General features: G+C 44.4%; 1 protein-coding gene and 1 long non-coding RNA gene across 4 annotated transcripts in view; one reads left to right on the top strand and one right to left on the bottom strand.

The window, feature by feature from the left end:
* Positions 1-14,749, top strand: part of LOC308459755 — a 239,035-nt gene that overhangs the window by 189,701 nt on the left and 34,585 nt on the right. For all 3 annotated transcript variants that reach the window (XR_013978305.1, XR_013978306.1, XR_013978307.1), the window contains one exon: positions 12,583-12,726. This is a non-coding gene — a long non-coding RNA (uncharacterized lncRNA). The remainder of the gene's footprint in view (positions 1-12,582; positions 12,727-14,749) is intronic.
* FZD1 (frizzled class receptor 1) lies at positions 2,990-7,129 on the bottom strand. The gene has a single exon (XM_080975333.1). The coding sequence runs from the start codon at positions 6,656-6,658 to the stop codon at positions 4,883-4,885; it is 1,776 nt and encodes a 591-aa protein (XP_080831459.1). The 5' UTR covers positions 6,659-7,129; the 3' UTR covers positions 2,990-4,882.

Raw genomic sequence — 14,749 nt, 5'->3', positions numbered from 1 at the left:
GTTAAGTGAAATAAGTGGATGCTGCACTAGATGGATTGTGGCCTTCCTTTTAATTGAAAATATCAGCTCTTTTTGTAAGCATATTCAAATATCAAAATGCATAACTGTTGGCATGGGAAGGGTCAGGGATAAACTGGTATGGAAATGTTTCAACTTGTGTTTCGCTTGAAAATGAAATGGTAACTGGAAAGTTTGAAACTGTTGGGATAGTGGCAAATTCAAATCTGTGTAGCGTAAGACAAAACAGTGAAGTAGCTTATGTACAGTGTTGCAAGCAGGAAGAAGAAATGGAGCAGTTATGTTATGGCTCAGTGGCCAACTCCACTGTAGGCTGCTGTAATATGGCTGTCAGTAGAGGGGCAACAAAAGCAGAGCCTCAACTGAGCTCTATTTAGTATGAAGTACATTGATTACATAAAAAATCAGGTTATGCTACCGTTGTGTTAAAAGAAGCAGATAGGGGTTGTTTTCAGTCCTAGAATTGTTGTAGAAAGACAGCCTTGTGTTTTCGTCTTCAACAAGGCCATGAGAGGGGCATGATGTGCATGAAAATGATCTCCGCAGGCAGCTGGATCGAGGCGGGTCGGGGCTGCTGATTCTTCTAGACCTGTCAGCAGCCTTCGACATGGTCGATCACAAACTCCTGGACTACCGCCTTGCCGACGTGGGGATCCAGGGCACAGTCCTTCAATGGCTGCGCTCGTTTCTCTCTGGTCGGGGACAGAGGGTGGTGCTTGGGGGGGAATTGTCATCGTGCCACTCCTTGGTGTGTGGAGTGCCTCAGGGTTCTTTCCCCGATGCTTTTTAACATCTTTATGCGCCCCCTCGCCCAGCTTGTCCGGAGTTTTGGGCTGGGTTGCCATCAGTATGCCGATGACACCCAACTCTATCTGTTGATGGATGGCCATCCTGACTCGGCCCCAGACACACTTACCAGATGTCTGGAAGCTGTGGCTGGATGGTTACGTGGGAGCCGGTTGAAGTTAAATCCTTCGAAGACAGAGGTCCTCTGTCTGGGACGGGGCGATATGGGATTGAGGGGGCAACTCCCATCTCTTGCAGGGGTGCAATTAGTGCCAGCATCGTCCGTTAAGAGTTTGGGTGTAATCTTCGATACCTCCCTCTCTACGGAGGCGCAGATTACAGCTATAACAAAGGCAGCATTTTTTCATCTCCACCAAGCTAAGCAGTTGGCTCCTTATCTCTCTCGCCCTGACCTAGCCACTGTGATCCACGTGACGGTCACCTCCAGACTGGATTATTGTAACTCGCTCTACGTGGGGCTGCCCTTGAGACTGACCCAGAAACTCCAGCGGGTGCAGAATGCCGCGGCGAGACTCCTTATGGGGTCTTGGCTGCGAGATCACATTCATCTGGTACTATACCAGCTGCACTGGCTCCCGGTGGAGTACAGGATCAGGTTTAAGGTGCTGGTTTTAACCTTTAAAGCCCTATACGGCCTAGGACCCTCGTACCTATGGGACCGCCTCTCCTGGCATGTCCCACAGAAGAACTTACAGTCTGCAAATAAAACATCCTGAAGATCCCAGGCCACAGAGAGGTTAGGCTGGCCTCAACTAGAGCCAGGGCTTTCTCGGCCGTGGCTCCAATCTGGTGGAACGCTCTGTCACAAGAGACTAGGGCCCTGCGGGACCTGACATCTTTCTGCAGGGCCTGTAAGACAGAGCTGTTCCACCAGGCCTTTATTCAGGGCGCAGCCTGACCCCCTCCTCTGGCAATCTGCACAGAATTTTGCTTAATGGTTGCCATCAATTTGATTTTAATTAATTTTTATAATGAAAGTTTTTTAGAATGTTGGATTATTTTGATTGTTGTTAGCCGTCCTGAGCCCAGCTTCGGCTGGGGAGGGCGGGGTATAAATAAAATTTATTATTATTATTATTAAAAGCATGTACACAAATGTGCAAAAGAGAATAAAAACTGAGCAAATACCATTAACTGGAAAGTCACTCAATGATAATGAAGTTTAAGGTCCAGACACCTCAATAGTCATTCCTTTTAGAGTAAATGGACCCGGCCTTCTCTCATTCCATGCATCATATATGCGTTTAGACTCAATATGACTGTTCAATTAAAAATACCTAATGTATTCAGAACTATAAAATTGATCTGATTAGAACAGAACTACATACCAAATGAAATTAAGTGTGGTTGTTTACATAATTTGAGCTGAAATGTTTAAGGTATTTTTTAACTGTTTGCATTTTTATTCTCCTAAACTACTGCAAAATTATATATAGTCTGTTTTTAAAGCTTCTGTGCCATCCTGATCTATATTCTATAAGTTCTGTACCACTGTGTTATCACATACTTTGCCATTTACTTGGTTTTCTTTTAGTACTATTGGTTATATATAACATTTCCTAAAGCCAGTAAATGCTATTTAAAATGCTATTTCATTAGGAGACTAAAAGATTTATTTTGATCAAAATACTGTATTTTGATCACTGATGAACCACTGTGAAAGAGGATATTTTCTCCCCTACAAAGAACAGAAATAGGCACTTCACCCTTAACCATGTTACTGTTGTAGCCAACTTAAGCATTCTAAATGCATTGCCTAAAGTTGATATTCTGTGAACATAAATTCTAAAAGCAATTTGAGCAGTGTGAAATTTTTCATATATTGGTGTTAAAGGAGCAAGCATGCCACAAAAGAGCACCAAATTTGTATTTTAAAGAAATAAACACTTATAAGCTTTTTATCTTCTGTAACAGAAGAAACAAGTTTTATACCATCAGCTCTACTCCTCATTAACTGTACACAGATCACATTATAGAATTATAGAATTTTAGAGTTGGAAAGGTAGTTCTTTCTGTTTTATGTACATTTAAAGACTGGATTAAATTAAAGGAAAAGAGTAGCCTGTTTTGCTTGATGGGGGGGGAGCACGTACAGCTTTAGTTTTAAAACAGTACAGGATGCGCATTTTAAATTTCTATGAAGAATGTTAAAAGGACAAGACAATTTTGTACAAAACCTCAATTTATTTCAAAGAAATTAAAAATATGTATTTTATATATATTTATATATAAACTTCTATTCCTCTATAAATATAGTTGATCTTGCAATAGTGAACAGAAAGAAATGCATACCAAATTCACATAGCTATGCATTTCAGGGTAAGGTTAAGTCATGGATAATATTTATGACAGGTGCTTATATAAAAAGAAGTTTGAAACAGAACAATCGGAAGAGCAGCAAGTCTGCTGCTATACAAAGGATTAAATATTAAAAGGTGTTTGCCAGTTAAAATTGACACATCTTGTATAAGCCTGTTAAGGAAATATGAGCCATAACAGTTCAGAGAGAACACAGACCAATCATACACAGGCTCCTTTAGCTTTACATATAAATTACTATATTGAAACATCAGGCTTGTAGATTCTTTGGGGTCTCACACCCTATCATTCAACTGAAATCTATTTTTCTTGGCGGCATAAATCACCATGCCTTTCATTCACCTACTAACAAGAAGGAATTAAAACCCACCAGTTATGAAGATATGTAGAAATGAAATGTCAGTGTTATAAATGCTGTGAAAATCTGAATAATCCAAGCTGCAGAGATCTTTTACTGGATTTGTGTCCCCCCCTTCTTCTTGGTCATACTGAGTAGGTTTGTAAAAATCAGCTCAATAGCGCTTTTCCTGATGGCTCTCCCAGCAAACTCATTAAACAGAACAAAAAACCTATCAAAAGAGCAGGCTATTAAGAAAGTGTCAAAATCACAATCAAAAAGCACCACCTCGTCCTCACTACAGATTAACAATTACAACCAATGGCTGTATTTCCATAGAAAGTAGAAGCTGCCTCTTACAGGCTTAAAAAGAAGGCTGCCCATTCCATATATTAACAAAGTTAAGAGAAAAGTTAACAGTTCTTTAAAATGGTCAGATGTGTGTAAAGGAGCAGCTGGTGAGAAAAATATCACTCCCAACCTTTCAATTTCATACTTCTTAAAAACAGGTCACACCTTTAGGCAGAGCTTAGGAAACTTTCTCACCAAGAGTTTGGTGGTGGAGAGAAAGTTTTCTTAGGCAAGGGCTAGGCAATACAGTTGGGTAATAATAACATGCAGTTCCCTTTCCCATACTCCTCCCCAGGTGGGGTGGAACAGGTAAAACTGCTTGCTCCTTTATTCCTTCAGGTCATGCTGAGCAGAGATGGGAGTTAAGGCTTTTCCACTCCCTGTCTGTATTTGTCTTGCAGCGCAGATCAAGTCAGCCGTGCAGCCTAGCCAGACAATTTTCCTGAAACCATTAATTCTACTGGTATCAGTGGGGCAACTTATAACATATGTCAAATTATGAATCGGTTATCCTTAATCCTGGACCTAAGCAGCTTGACACGCAACTATTACCATGACGTGTGGGGTGGGAGGTGAGAAAAGGAAAGCTATTGGGCTCATTTTGGTTCCTATGATATCAGCTTTGCAAATAAAATAAAGAAGAACATTGATTTTCTTTCTCCTTCAGAGAAAGAAAGAGAGAGAGAGAGAGAGAGGGAGGAAAGGCTGCAAACTGGTTAAAAAAGTTCTAAATAATTACAAAAGTGAGAACTTTGCAATTTAAATACAAATATACTTACAAAATCTTACAGAGGCTATTTACAACCTCAGATCCACATTTCCAACTTTACAGTAAAATTTAGTCCAGTAGAAGACAAGGGGCAAGGGGAATAAGGTCTGTTTCTCCACCAGCACCAACCTCTTTACATCCAGTCCCCTGTGGGCTGGAGAGAAAAGTCATAAGACTTTGGACAGCACCTATGTGACCACTTTCTCTCCTTTACTTTCTGGCTGGGACTGTGAGCAGAGAGCAAGTTCCTTTGCCAGCTGTCTCTGGTTGGTGTGGGAGCTTCACACTGTAGTTTCCCCTTGCTTACTGTTGGTGAGTCTGCTATAGAACTTCCTCCAGGAATTGAGTGTTTTCCCAGACCAGATCCAAAAGCCAGAAGTGATGCCTACAATTAAAGTCATGAGATACTTGATCATAAAGACGGTGAAGTCAGGACTCATGGGCGGATGGTGGTGGTTACTGGGGCAAGGGATGGCATAGCTCTTGCAGCTTTGAGCAAACCAACTCCTTTCCCACTGTTCCCTAAATGCTTGCTCATAAAAATAGCAGGCAATGACTATGGTGGCAGGCACTGTGTACAGGACACTGAAGATCCCTATCCTAACCATCAGCTTTTCCAGCTTCTCTGTCTTGGTACCGTCGTGTTTCATGATGGTCCGAATTCTGAAAAGGGAGACAAATCCAGCCAGGAGGAAAGAAGTGCCAATGAACAAGTAAACAAACAAAGGAGCCAGCACAAAGCCCCGCAGGGCATCCACATTGTTGATGCCCACAAAGCAGACGCCACTGAGCACATCCCCATCCACCTGCCCCAGAGCCAAGATGGTGATGGTTTTGATAGCGGGCACAGCCCAAGCAGCCAAGTGGAAGTACTGGGAGTTGGCCTCGATGGCTTCGTGGCCCCACTTCATGCCAGCCGCCAGGAACCAGGTGAGGGAGAGGATCACCCACCAGATGGAGCTGGCCATGCCAAAGAAGTAGAGCATCATGAAGAGGATGGTGCACCCTTCCCGCTTCGTGCCCTGCGCCACCGTCCGCGAGCCATCGTCGGAGAAGCGCTCGTTGCACACCACCTTCTCCTCCAGCAGGAACCCTGCAATGTAGGCCACCGCCACCGCCGTGTAGCAGCCCGAGAGGAAGATGATGGGTCTCTCCGGGTAGCTGAAGCGCTTCATGTCCACCAGGTAGGTCAGCACTGTGAAGAGGGTGGAGGCGCAGCACAGCACCGACCAGATGCCAATCCAGGTGCGGGAGAAGCGCAGCTCCTCCTGTCCGAAGTACATGAGCCCGTAGGGGCGCCCGGACTCGCAGGGCGCCCCGCAATCCTTCTCGCCCAGGAAGCGGTAGTTGAGGTAGGAGGGCACCTTCAGCACCCGGGGGCAGGTGAACCTGCCCGCCCGCTCGGCCAGGTGGCTCCCTCCGCCCCCGCCTCCTGCCACGCCGCCGCCGGGCCGCAGCTGCGGGTTGCTGGTCCAGAACTCGGGTCCCAGCGAGGGCGTGGGCGTGCCGCGCTCGGAGGTGTTTTGGCCCACGCAGAGCTCCTCGGCGCCGTGCACGGGGAACTTCTCGCAGCGCAGCGTGTCGGGCCACTGGAAGCCGAACTTGTTCATGAGCGCCTCGCAGCCCTGGCGCGCCCGCTCGCACAGGGAGCGGCAGGGCGGCAGCGCCTGCTCCAGCACGGTGCACACGGGCGCGTACATGGAGCACAGGAAGAACTTGAGCTCGGCCGAGCACTGCACCTTGACGAGCGGGTAGAACTGGTGCACCTCCAGGCCCGCGTCCTCCTGGTTGGTGTGGCCCAGCAAGTTGGGCATGATGGTCTGGTTGTACGCGATGTCCGTGCACAGGGGGATGGTGATGGGCTGGCAGTAGCCGTGGTCCGGCACCGAGATGCCCCGCTCGCCGTTGTACTGCTGCTGCTGCCCCAGAGCGGGAAGCACCGGCGCCTCCGTGCACAGCAGCAGTAGCAGCAGCAGCGGCGGGGAGAGAGCGCCGGCCCGGCTGCCCCTCTCCGCCTCGGCCCCGCTGCAAACTTGCCGAGTCCACTTCTCTGCCATACTTCGCCGGGTCCTCTGGCTGCTGCTCCCGCCGCCGCCTCCCTCTCCAGGTCCCTCCTGCTGCTGCTTCTGCCGCCGCCTTTCACCTCCTCTCCTGCCAGGTCAAACTTGAGCCTCCTGCAGGGGAGGCTGCACGGAAGAGGAGGACGGCGAGGGCCACCCCGCGAGCACGTCCCTCCGCCGCGCCGCCAGCGCGCTCTGCTCTCTCTCTCTCTCGCCTGCCAGGCAGAGCGCGCCAGCTCCAGCTCTTGCTGCTGCTGCTACCGCCGCCTTTTCTTCTTCTTTCTCCGCCACCGCTGCCGCCTGACCATTTGTGGCAATCCCTCAAGCCCTCTCTCCCTCGAACCGGTTTCCAGGCGCCCCGCAGTCTGCCTTTCACCAGAAGGGAGGAGCCTTGAAACCGACGCCTAAGTTTTCCCTGCGTCAGGGACCGTCGCCCAACATCACTCCCCGCTTCTAAGCGCAGGAGGAGGCGGAGGTCGTCCGATACGGTTTCTCTCTCTCCGCCCTCCCTCCTGCCTCGCTCCTCCTCCAACTTCTCCTTCAGGACACGAGGGGGAGGGGGGAGGAGGCCAGGCTTGGTGGGTTTTGCCTTAAAAAGAAGAATAGACCCATATGCTGTGTGAGCAGCTAATGAATAGGAGACAGCATACAATTGCTTTCTTCCCCTTTCTACGCCTAAAAATTCGGTGGTTCGCATTTTAATAAAATACAAAAAGGGGGGCAGGAGAAGACTTAAGGCAAGGACGTATGTTTGTGAATTAGAGCAAAGTTTTAGAGCATCGCAACTTGGAGGTAGACGCTCGTTTGCTGAGCAGCTTTCAATAAAACAAAAACGACAAAATCCTCAGCCACCAAAAACTCTTCACTTGAAATGATTGTAACCTGACGCAGGGAAGTCTTTAGAGGCGGCCTCTTGGCGCGCCTTAGTCAGCGCTCTCTTCCCAGCCTCCCGCCCTTAAATACACTTGTAAAGTCGACATGAAACGATTATGTATTTTTTTAAAAAAATGAAGCAAACATTAAGTCAGTTTCTTCCCAGAAATTAACATTTAAAATGACAGCTGTTCCCTCCCTCCACCCACCTATCCATCCATCCAAGAACTTACAAAACACATCATTGCTGGAGGGACTGATGTCAGGCTGGGAGGTAAAATTGGGCAAATATCTCAAAGGATTTGAAGACCAAACCAAAATAAAACAAAAATAAAAAACCAGGACCAACTTTTGTCGGCCATTACCTGGGTGGAATTGAGTGTGGCTGGCTTTCAAATAAACATGTGAACACGAGAAGAACCTTTATTCCAGTGGCCCATTTATTCCAGCCAGCAGTGAATCTACATTTTGGGGGCCTTGAAGCTTGAACTGTAACCAGGCCACTTCTCAACCATCAACAAGGTCTGGGTAACCACTGGTATCTTCTTCAGTAGGGTTGTTCCATGACAGATCACCACTACTGACTCTCTAACTTTGGGGTTGTTGAAATACAGTAAAAAAACAAAAGCAAAAAAACACCCCAGTTTGAATTCTTTGACACAAATTGTGGGTGTATTAGACCCAAAAATGTTAAGCAATGAGGACTAAAATAACTTCTCCCCCCCCCCCCCCGGGATTAAGAACCTTAAGCGTCATTAGTTTCATAGTAGATCTGCCCGAGTCCAGCATCCTGTTCTCCCAGTGACCATACATACCTCTGGGATATCAGCAGCAAAACCTGAGCACAAGAGCATTATCCCCTCCTGTGGTTCCTAGATGCTGATATTCTGAAGCATTAGTAACTGGTCATTGGTAATGCTGCATTACCACCTCTGTGGATGCAGAGCATAGCTACCATGCCTCGTAGCCAGTGAAAGCCTTATCCTCCATGAATTTGCCCAATATAGTAGTACTCTTTTAAAGCCATGCAAGCTGGTGGCCATCACTGCCTCGACTGGGAATGAGTCTCATAGTTTAACTCTGTGCTGCATGAATGCATAACTTCCCAAGCTACTCAAGGTACTCAGGTTACTTTTACTAGAGTTAAGTGGTGCTGTGCCCACTGAATAGTATCTTGCTCATGTTTGATCACTTCCAAGTGTGAGGTTAGACAGAAACCGCAAAAAAATGCATAGCTGAAGGAGAGACAGAGATCTCTCTGTGTTTGATCTGTCGGCCAAAAATTAGAGGTAGTTTTAGCTTTAGTTTCAAAAATACATCCCTCACCCACAAATAAGTGCAAGAATTGGGACTTCAGGCTAATGCAGCAGGTATCTGATGCTACAAGGAGGATAATTTGTCATTATGTTTAGTCACTAGGTGGCACTGGACTTAGTTGTGTTTAGCTGGAATCAGGAGTTTCCTGTTGTTGTTCTTGTTAGAGACAATAGGAAGGTTCAGGCAATTCATGCCACCATTGCCCATGTCTATGGGAGCCATTCCCCTTTGTTGCCCTTGTGTTTAGCCAGCCTGTGAAGGGGCTGTGTAGGCAATGAGCTCTTTGACATAAGAAGGAATTCTGGGCCAATCAGGTGGCACCTTTGCAGTGGGGGAGGGGTACACATGTAGAGCCCCTTCACATGCTGACTGAACATATAAACAAGTCGAATGCAGCCACGGCTTTTGGGATGGGAGGGAGGATGTGCCAAGGACAAAAGATGCACTCAAAACAACTGGTAGCAAAGAAGCTGGGCTGGGAACAAGTGTTACACAATCAAGGTTGTTTCCATACTAATGCTGGTTCCTATAGAAGCAAGTAGTAAGAATCTCTCTCTGTCACTTTCCCACCTTCCACCTCTCAGTACATAGATGTGTAATATCATTTTGTAAGCTTAGTGTTTCACACACATAATCTAAACAATATTTACAATGGCCATACTTGGTGGTCACTCTTATTATTGCCTAGGAATTTCTAACCTCCCACTTCACACTTTTGACAACTTCACTGCTCCACCCAAATGTATTGCCTCATAAATCAAAACACACCTGCTGATCTAGCCTTCCCTTCTGGAAATTGGTAGTGAATTGTATGAATCAAGGTGTAGAGAGAAACAGTTGAGCCATCTCCCTCCCTAAACAAGTCATCGGATTGTAGCAAGACTCCACCCAGTTGCCAGAAGACGTAGTTTGGGGAGTGTAGTCTGCTGGGCAGTAACAGTTGGGGAGATTAAACAAAGACTCCAGATAGCAGCAAAACACTGGTTATGCCACAGGAGAGGAGGACATGTGACTAACAACTGGAGCAGCATCCTGAAAATACCAATTTTCATAAAAAGGAAATAAGGGGGGGGGGGTGAAGCTCCTAGTCCTCATAGAAAACCTGTAACCATCGGACCAATTTCATCCAAAAAGAGAGAGATCCAAATAAGATTCCTTGGGAGGTAGTTCCAATGGTTCCAAAAGCTGGGACTTTCCTAACTTGTATCCTAACTCGTCATTTATTTATTTTTAGATCTATATACTGCACTCATCCAAATATCTCAGGGTGGCTCACAGGATAAAAATACAGGATAGAAGCATGAAATAAATAGTTAAAACATTAACTGCTCCCTTCCACAAACACATTTTAAAGGCCATAGAATACCAATCAGCCAAAGGCCTGGTTGAAGAGGTCCGTTTTTTGCCTGGTGCCTGAAGATGAACCTCCCTGGGGATAGCATTCCACAAACAGGAAGACACATTTAATTTTGACCCTCATACATTTACAGTGGAATCCTAGTGGGCTGTTTTCCAAGGCACTCCTTGGAATTACACATAATTCCATTTCAACTTTCATTTACTTCCCCATCACACCATAAGCTTTCCCTTAAGTTCAAACTCTTTCCATTTGCTCACAGAAACCAACTCCCGAGTGAAATCTGAACAGAAACATACAGCCCAGTAAAATGTGCTACTACATAAGTTGGATAAAGTAACCTAGGACTCTGCGTCCTGCTTTGAAAATTAATTTGTAGCTTGTGCACCACAGGTTCCTCGGGTTGTCTACTCACTCGGAAGTCCTAGTGAGTTCAGTGGCACTTACTCCAAGGTATGTGCATGTAGGATTGCAGCCTGTCTCGCACAGAAACAAAACAAGCTGGAATCAAGTCTTTTAGGAGAGAATGTCTTCCAGCTTCTGTTTTGACTCTGTTGCAGTCAATAGCTAGAACATTTTTTTCTGTCTTACAGACAGATCTCAGACTAAATATTTAGGCCACTTCCTTTCTCCCAGCAGTGCTGTCCCACATTCAAAAAAAGTTACTTCCAACATCTAGTTATAATGAATAGAGGAAGAAAGGCATCTTTTTGAAATAGCATATCATTACCTATCTAGTTTATCTGGTTTTTTAAATAATAAAAAATCTGTAATACACTAACTCCTGGGTACTTGAAAATTCACAGTGCAGGACATTCTATGTTGAGAAAATGAATATATTTAAATGATTGCTGGATCTCTTTCAGATATAGCATACATATATTGTATGTAATTATTGCTGATATTCTTTTGGGCCAGCTCTCCTTCCAACAGAGCAATCTCATGCATGTTTACTCAAAAGTAAGTTTCATGACATTCAGTGGGACAGACTCTCTAGTAGATGTGTTTAGAATGGAAGAGCTAAGCTGTAGTCCTGGAATAAGCTCCATGTGGCTTACTACTGAGTAGATATTCATATGATTGCTCTGTTAATTCCCCCCTTTTAATTTGCACCCACAATTAATCAGATACATATACAATCAGATTTGCACAAATTCCATTGCACATGCGGGTTTGCCTCAGTCATTCTAATATGTGAAAAAACTTTATGATGATCTACTTCCTTTTAGTATGTACCCATTGAAATGAATGGAAAAGTAATGATTTATTGAGGAGCCTCATGTGTGTTGCAACACCTGCAAATGGAAGGTATTTCTAAATCTGCTTTTTGAGCAACCTAATTCTTCCTTAAACAATAGCGCTTTTTCAGATTTATATCTGAATATTTTAAAAATAACACTCATGAGTTTAGACCACCTCAGCAAACATAATTTTCACAACAGGGGAGAGACCAGACATTGTTTGCACACATGGGGCTTCTTAAATGGTTCACAACAATAATTAATCACTGTTGGGGTTAAATAAACTTTTTAAACTTTTCTTATAACTCACTACAATTTCAAGGTACTGGAAGGCAATCCTACACTGGTATGGTCCTAACTATACTGTTCATAGTACAATGGAAACACTTTGTTTGCTTTGTGGAATTACAAATTCAGGTTACTAAATTAATTCTGAACACTTCTGCTAAACAAGAGGAACACCATATTTTAAAAATGGACAGAAACCTGGTAAACAGAGCTGAAGTTTGGTCCAAGGAGAGCCAATGCAGGATAGAGTCTTGGACCAGGGATATGTGGCTTCAAATCCACTCAGTCAACCCTCACTGGGTCCTTCTCTTTTTCTCACCCTAACCAGGTTTACAGGGTTGTTTGGATTAAATGAGGCAGGTACATGTATGATGCCCTGAGTTTCTTGAACAAAAGGTAGAACTAAAGTGTAATAAATACAGTACTGAGATTGGATGTGGGTTCAAAACTTGCTCATAAAGTCATGGATGGCTTTGTACAAAAGATTTTGTCTCCAAATCAGTTCCTTACCTTTTACATTGCAGCTACTGTTGGAGCAGACACATAATAAGATTAATGAATGGTATAAGTTTTTTGTTTAAGTGCTTGACATTGATTGGTGGAGAGCAGGGACTTTGTCCTTTGTTACAGATCACCCTAAAAGTTTGTGATAGGACAATTTGAAAATTACAAGCAAAAGCAAAATCTAGACTGATTTGAAAAACCTTTGTGTAATTTAGATTGACTCAGGTCTGAAGGAAATGAGCATCTAGGATTGTTACAGTGTGTGCTTAGCATGATGGAACAATATCATTAAGGCCTACACCTTTCCTTCTTTCTTTTTCTCTCTCTTATGTGACTTAAAGGCACAAAGACCAAGTCTTGCTACACACTGAGATGAAGTGCCTAGCTCTGTATTCAAGACGATGAATTGAAAAAAGTGGAGTTTAAGAAGGGGAGCTTTTCAGCCAGAAGAATTTGAACAAGAGTTTGGCCTGCAGCCTGCCAAGGTAATACTTCTATTCTACTACCTACTCTAAGGATTGTGTCAAAACAATCATCGAGGGCTGTCTTTGAGGGGAGGTGGAGGATGTATAAACAAGATGAATTAAGGTGCTGCTGACTCCCTTCTTGTTTGGGGGTCGGTGTGAGGTGGACAATGGGACTGTGCTGGTTGTGACGGATGTTAAAATACTTCACAGAGAGTAAAAAAATATCAGAACTCTGCAAGGATTCCAGGAATTAGTGCTGAATTAGAAGCTAGCCAATAAGTGGCCATTTCAAAAATGCAGCACATTAATATAGTGAGGTAAGGTTGCAGCAGGGCCTTTTCATTTGTGGCACCCAGCCTCTGGAAATTAGGATGACCGACTCTTATATAATTCAGTGCCAAATAAAGGCATTTCGTTTTCTAAATGTTTTCTCAAGCATTTGGTAGGTGTTGTTGTTGTGAGTTTGGCCAGCTTGACCATGGTGACCGAGTGTTCAGGGATCTGAAAATCCTCACCACATGTTCTCACTACATTTTTATTTATTTTATTCACGTATTAGATCTCTAGACCCTTTTTGCTAAAGGTCCCAAAATGGTTTTCAGCGATACAGATTAAAACCAGGTACAGTTTAAAATAAAAACAAATATTTTAAACAATACAGGATAGGGCAGCCTAAAACCTCAGGGCAGGTAAATGAAATGTGTAAAGGAAGGATAGGACCAGAACTACGTTTCCTGGAAACGGCCATTTACCTGCAGCCGTGGAGCCCTGTGGTAGTGTGAAACAGCAGTTTTGAAGTTTGCACAAATACAGTTTTTTACCTAGAATTAGCCAGAAACAGGTATGCAACCTTGTGGGAGGTGGTGATGGTGGAGAGATACATGTTTTCTGGATCTCTGTTGCATCTTTGCTTCCAATGGATTCTGCTCATACAGACATCAGCACTATCTGTCGCCCAAAGGAATCAAAATCCCAGAGTCACAAACAATCACACAGCTTTTTTAAAACTCACCAGAACTCAGTTCTGGCACCTCTCAGGTGAGTTCCTGCACCTCTCAAGTGGGCACCATTGTTGTTCTAAGAAAATGAGGGTAGTGTTCATGGTGAGTTCCGGCACCTCTTTCTTGAGTGGCGTGTGTGTGTGTGTGTGTGTGTGTGTGTGTGTAAACAAAAAACTTTAAGAGTTTCATTGATACTTAGAAACAAGGCGTACTCCAGATCTGATTAATTACAAAGGCCCATTTGACTATTGACCTTCATTTGACCTTCTCTTACTGTATTGGTCATGGCTTTTCCAGCACTCTTCAAATAATCTTGTGCAGCACATTGGCTGGGATGTCTAAGGAGTTACTTTAGATGCGCCCAATGGTTGTGGGCATGCTCAATGGGATATTTACTTACCCATTTTGAATGGCAGACACCCTCCTCCCCAATGCCACAAGCTGCTCCCCAAAGCCCCCTCCATGTGGTTGAGTATCATATCCAAAGTTCCACTGGACAAAAAAAAATTGCCTGACATAGTACTCTAAATCTCAGCCATGATGGTGTACTGTGGTTTGGATTGACGTGAGACGGAGGGTGGGGAAACCAGGCAGGCTGGCTTGTGGATGGCTCTGTGCTTTTGATCCCTTATGATTCTAATTTTAGGGGAGGGGGGTTTCTTGTTGTTTGGCTTGGATAAATAAACTGTGATGCATACCATGAGTTTTATTTACTTTTGTTTATTTACAAGGATTTTTATATATTGCCTATTGCAATCCACCTCAAGGTGGTGTAGATGTTGGTAGTGATCCCCACTGATCAGAGAGGTGGTTGCTGTGTTGCTAGGTGGGCCTAGCAAAATATATATAGTTGCCCTAGAAATCAGGTTTACGGCAGTCGTTTTTGCATTTGCTTGGACATTAATTACCATGCAAACTAAAAGCAAGCAAATCCTCATGCCTCATCAGGTGCGTGCAGAATCTTCAACATTTTCAAATGATAGACTAATAGCAAAATACAATTATTGAGATTGCCAAAGCACCTTGCCCCAGAAAATATG

The sequence above is a fragment of the Podarcis pityusensis genome (assembly GCF_964106645.2).
Source record: "Podarcis pityusensis genome assembly, chromosome: 12".
Taxonomy (NCBI): Eukaryota; Metazoa; Chordata; class Lepidosauria; order Squamata; family Lacertidae; genus Podarcis; species Podarcis pityusensis.
Note: the sequence above shows the minus strand (reverse complement) of the source record. Positions and strands in the feature narration are given on the sequence as shown.